The following is a 5905-nucleotide window of genomic DNA, read 5'->3' as shown; positions in this document are numbered from 1 at the left end:
CTGTCATGTCTCATGTTTCTAAACTATGTCAGTTATGACCAAGATATGAGGGGGCAAGTTATTTATGTTTCAAAACAGTTATCATTTTGGGTTGACATGCTTTCTGGAGGAGTACTCTTTCTATTATGTATGAGTCATGTTTCTAAACTATATCAGTGATGCCCCAAGAGATGAGGGGCAAGTTATGTATGCTATCTGTTAGAGTACTCTATCTGTTATTATTCATGAATCTAAACTATGTCAATTATGCCCCCAATATAGCCAAAGTTTTAGTCTTTAGGGGTTGTCGACGTCGACGGAACCTAAAATAGCCAAAGTTTTAGTCTTTAGGGGTTGTCGACGTCGACGGAACCCAAAATAGCCAAAGTGTAGTCTTTAGGGGTTGTCGACATCGACGGAACCCAACATAGCCAAAATTTAGTCTTTAGGGATTGTTGACGTCGATGGAACCCAAAATAGCCAAAGTTTTAGTCTTTAGGGGTTGTCGATGTCGACGGGACCCAACATAGCCAAAATTTTAGTCTTTAGGGGTTGTCGACGTCGACGGAACCCAAAATAGCCAAAGTGTAGTCTTTAGGGGTTGTCGACGTCGACGGAACCCAACATAGCCAAAATTTAGTCTTTAGGGGTTGTCGACGTCGACGGAACCCAAAATAGCCAAAGTTTTAGTCTTTAGGGGTTGTCGACGTCGACGGAACCCAACATAGCCAAAATTTTAGTCTTTAGGGGTTGTCGACGTCGACGGAACCCAACATAGTCAAAATTTAGTCTTTAGGGGTTGTCGACGTCGACGGAACCCAAAATAGCCAAAGTTTTAGTCTTTAGGGGTTGTCGACGTCGACGGAACCCAACATAGCCAAAATTTTAGTCTTTAGGGGTTGTCGATGTCGACGGAACCCAAAATAGCCAAAGTGTAGTCTTTAGGGGTTGTCGACGTCGACGGAACCCAACATAGCCAAAATTTAGTCTTTAGGGGTTGTCGACGTCGACAGAACCTAAAATAGCTAAAGTTTTAGTCTTTAGGGGTTGTCGATGTTGACGGAACCCAACATAGCCAAAGTTTTAGTCTTTAGGGGTTGTCGACGTCGACGGAACCCAAAATAGCCAAAGTTTTAGACTTTAGGGGTTGTCAACATCGACGGAACCCAATATAGCCAAAGTTTTAGTCTTTAGGAGTGGTCAACGTCGACGGAACCCAAAATAGCCAAAGTTTTAGTCTTTAGGGGTTGTCGACGTCGACGGAACCCAACATAGCCAAAGTTTTAGTCTATAGGGGTTGTCGACGTCGACGGAACCCAATATAGCCAAAGTTTTAGTCTTTAGGGGTTGTCTACATCGACGGAACCCAACATAGCCAAAGTTTTAGTCTTTAGGGGTTGTCGACGTCGACGGAACCCAATATAGCCAAAGTTTTAGTCTTTAGGGGTTGTCGACGTCGACGGAACCCAACATAGCCAAAGTTGTAGTCTTTAGGGGTTGTCGACGTCGACGGAACCCAATATAGCCAAAGTTTTAGTCTTTAGGGGTTGTCGACGTCGACGGAACCCAAAATAGCCAAAGTGTAGTCTTTAGGGGTTGTCGACGTCGACGGAACCCAACATAGCCAAAATTTAGACTGTAGGGGTTGTCAACATCGACGGAACCCAATATAGCTTTTCCATTGTATCTATCTATCTACCTATCTATCTATCTACATCCATGAAACAAAGATGACAAAACTTCTTAACTTCACCATTCTATGAAGCATATATGAAAGCAAGATAATTCCAACTAATAGATCCACACAGAACATAACCATAATAGATTCTTACAGCAACATACTGGAGTTCAACATAGTTCATAACTTCTAACAGACCCATAATTCAAACTGGAGTTCAACATACTGGAGTTCAACATACTTAATAGATTCTTACAGAACCATACACACATACAGAACAGATACATTGATACTACTTCACAAAAGTTCAGCTAAGCAGCCTCTTCATCTTGTTCATTCATCCAAGATGGCCTGGATCCCCTTCATCTTCTGCTTGTTCTTCTCCTCTGCCTTCAACATATCAACAATCTGAAGCTTGAGCTGAGCCCTGTCTTTAGTGAGCTTGTCATGTCCCTTTTTCAGATCACCAATGTGATCCTTCAGCTTCAGATTCTCTTGGGTGAGCTCTTCCTGAGACTTAGTGACTTCATCAACCTGCATCAGCTTCAGATTCTCTTGCTTGAGCTTCTCCATAGACTTAGTTAGTTCTTCAACCTGGAACTGCAAGTTCCTCATGGCTGCACTATGCACTTCCTTCTCTTTCAAATGGTTGAACTTCATGTTCCTGATGACAGTGCCTTGGGCTTTTGTCAGGTTCATCAGGACTTCATACTTCCCTTGCAGCTTGAATATCTCTGCATCTTTCTTCTCCATCCCAGTCTTCATATCTGAGACAACTGAGTTGGTCACCTCAGCTTTCCTCTCCTCTGCACTCTCCATCTTAGACTGCAAATATCTAAAATCCACCACCCTATCCTCTTGGGCATTCAAAAGTTGATGAACATCTTCAACTAATTTCTCATAGTTGGCCTCCAGTTTATTTTTTTCTTCTGTCAAATTGTGAATAGTGAGTGAACTCTCCAGGTTATCCTTCCTCCTATCACTCCTACTATCTTGATACATTTCCCATAGCTTCAATAATGCATTCTGCATTGTAGGAGGCCACTCTGGGTCAACCCATTCAACAGAGCCACAGTTCTGACCTTCCTGCAATATATTCAGCACCTATATTTGTTAAAGGATTTAATTGTAAAGAACATCACAACTACACTAAATATTACAATTAAAGAATATGATCTTAAGTAAAGAACTAAAGAACAACAGAACTAACTAACCGAAGAACAACACAGCATGTGCACGGCAACCAAATCACATAGCCACATTATTTAATCATAACAAAAAGTACATCAACTATAAAGCACTCATAAAGCACTAAACTATCAGGATCAAAGCTTAAACAATGTTGTGCACTCGAAACTAAGCTCTTGGCCACATATTAAATTAACATATGCCTACTCCAATGACCAAGCATCAGTGCATTAGTACTAGTAATTGGATAAAGAATGGCAATCACAAGAAGATAATCTAACTTGGACCAAACTACTACTAATTAAAAATACGGTGGGGCTACTACCAACTCATTTTAATAAACAGAACATAGAAAGTGCAGAATCTTACTTTCAGAGGACAGGCTAAGAACCTCCTGCCCGTGTCAAATCCCTCAAAGGCTACACGCCTCTCACATGGCAGCCCATGGTGCTGGCAGGGAACAATGGTTTCAGTCTCAATGCCCATGTAGTCTTGGTCTTCAATACTGGCAGGGATCTGTAGTAGCAAAATGAACCAAAACCCCCCAAATCAAAGATCAAATCCCCAAAGCAGGAACACTAACCCTAACCCTAGCTAAACCACTAACCCGGTACAACATGCTGTCGTCGTCGGAGGAGTTCATATACTGCAGGCTGGAGTAGTCGTCGCTGCTCTCATCCTCGTGGACCATGGCGCGGTGGCGGCGAGGGAATGCGCGGCGGTCGGCGGCGAATCGGCGGGTGAGAGCTCGAGCGGGGCGAGGGCTAGGGTTCGTGGGGAGTGAGTGAGTTGGGTTCGAGGGAGTTGGGTTCGACCAGGTAGACCGACCGAGCCGGTTCGGCGGCTGGTCAACTGACTCATGGGGCCGGGTTGTCAGATACAGCGTCAATACAGAGTTATACGCGGCTTAGCCCGTATTGCAACGAATAGCCTCAAACGTGGTACTGACTTGCAAAAAATCTGAATAGTGGTACTGACTCGTTACAGTTGCCCCAAGTGTGGTACTTCCCTACAATTAACTCCATGCATATTCAAAGCTCTTCTTTCTCTGTGCGACTGTTTTAGTGGTGTACGTTAATATAGTTTTCTTTACAAAAGTTGACAAAGTTTAGACAAAGTTAATATGGGAAGTAAATATGAACAAGGGAGTACTTAACTATGCGCTTGGACTAGTAATCAAGAGAAAAAGAACATCGGATGATGCAATGCTTGTTCTTTAGTGAAGACTACTTAGAAAAGCGAAAAGTACTCAAGAGAAAGCATCGAAAAATTACAGATCACCACACTAGAAAGTGCCAAATGCATATAGAATAATAAACACATCACAACACAGTACTGCTTATGGCACAAATAGTTGCCTACTTGAGCTGATTAATGAACTAACTTCCTTGGTGACCTTCATGCAAAACCGAAGGCCACACAAGCACACACATTATATGACACTAGAAATCTAGAAACAACACGCTGAAACACTGAGCCGGAAATGAAGGAAAACACCCAAAGAAAGAAACCCAGAGCTAGACGAACAACTGACTGTCCACACATAAAACTGCGACTACTACTAGTAAGTTTCTTCTACTGCAGCTTAAATTATCTTCCGAGAGATCCTATCACCACCCGGTAACCTCGCCCAGACTGGGATGCGTGTACACCAGGTGGTACCAGGATCTCGAGATCAGCCCCCACACAGAACAGAACAGAACAGAACACGAGCGGACGACCTGGCCGGCTTGCCGAGCCGACGACTGGTCACTCGTCAGTAGTAGTAGTCGTACTGATACGCCGGAGGCGGCGGCGGGGGAGGCTCCGAGGCGAGCTGGGCGCAGACCTCGGCGAAGGCTGCGAGGATGGCGGCGTGGTGGCGCGGCGCGTTGAGGGCGAGCAGGCGGCGAAGCATGCAGCGGAGGCTGTCCCAGTCGCAGAGCCCCATCTCCACCACCATCTGCACCATGCTGTCACGGAAGTCGGCCCGGGGGTCCGACGACTCCTTCTCTACCGCCACCCCGACGCCCTCCTCCTCCTCTTCCTCGGCCGGCACTGCCATCTTCTCGCGCCTCTTCTTCGCCCTGCTGCCCGCCTTGTTCCTCGCAACCGGCGCCGGCGCCGGCGCCGACGCATTGGCCGTGACCCCGTAGGGCACTGCAGGCTCCTGGCGGTGCTTGTAAACGTGGGCGGAGGCGGGGTGGTTGGCATGGTTACTGGAGGAGGAGTAGGAGGAGTAGGTGGCGGCGGAGGCAGAAGACGCGGTGGAGGCGGAGGAGGGGAACAAGGACGACGAGCGGGAGCTGCTGCCGCTCCTGGTGACCGACGGCCTGAGGAAGGAGGGCAGGCTCATGAGCGGCAGCCTCGGCCGGCGCGGGCGGCACCCGCACCCCGTGTCCACCACGGCCACGTGCCGCCACCGGCCGCCCACCGCGAACTGCCGGCCGCCGCTCCGCCGCGCTCTCGTCGACGACATGGCGATGTCAGGTCAACCAGGTTTGGTTGGATGTATTGTGCGGTGGTAAGGAAGAGAGTGCCGGCTTGGGGCATTATATATGCGATTTGACGAGGACAGGTCAGTGGGGTTAAGGATTGATCGCTGGGGTTTAGCTGGGCCACGTTGGGGCCCTGTCCTGCGGCTAAGCTGATCGATGATGATGGGTGTGACTTTGACCGCCCCTTCCGGCAGCTAATGGAGACACGTAGGATGGTTTGATTGCACGGACGTGATACGGGGGCACTGCTCGCGCTCCTGCCTACAGACACGCCGCCCTCGGAGGAAAAGAGAGCAAGTGGTAAACACGTTACTTGTTCAAAAGCCGTGAGCCAGGGATCAGATCAGCGCACGGAACAACAGGGAGTTCATTTTCTTCCGTTCTAAGGCATGGATTCCTGGTCAGGCATATGCATCCGGAGCAGTGACTTTGCTATGTTACTCTCTTGCTCTGCGGTGTAAATTACATTCACCTTGAGCTTAACCCAAATTTCGCGATTGCTCAACCCACGACATTAGATGATCCCAAATGTTAAAAATTTTGACGCCGGATTTTTGACGTTTCGGAACCAACGTTTCTCCTG

General features: G+C 47.4%; 1 protein-coding gene across 1 annotated transcript; it reads right to left on the bottom strand.

Moving 5' to 3' along the window:
- Positions 1-4138: 4138 nt before the first annotated feature.
- Positions 4139-5365, bottom strand: LOC125555800 (uncharacterized). Its single transcript, XM_048718644.2, has one exon. The coding sequence runs from the start codon at positions 5301-5303 to the stop codon at positions 4602-4604; it is 702 nt and encodes a 233-aa protein (XP_048574601.1). The 5' UTR covers positions 5304-5365; the 3' UTR covers positions 4139-4601.
- Between the last annotated feature and the right edge of the window lie 540 nt (positions 5366-5905).

Source organism: Triticum urartu, chromosome 5A (assembly GCF_056163025.1).
Source record: "Triticum urartu cultivar PI428250 chromosome 5A, HENAU_Tu73, whole genome shotgun sequence".
NCBI lineage: Eukaryota > Viridiplantae > Streptophyta > Magnoliopsida > Poales > Poaceae > Triticum > Triticum urartu.
This window is presented reverse-complemented; position numbering and strand designations above follow the sequence as displayed.

Coding starts and splice junctions, on each gene's coding strand:
- LOC125555800 (XM_048718644.2), bottom strand. CDS start 5,303: ATGTCGTCGACGAGAGCGCGGCGGAGCGGCGGCCGGCAGTTCGCGGTG.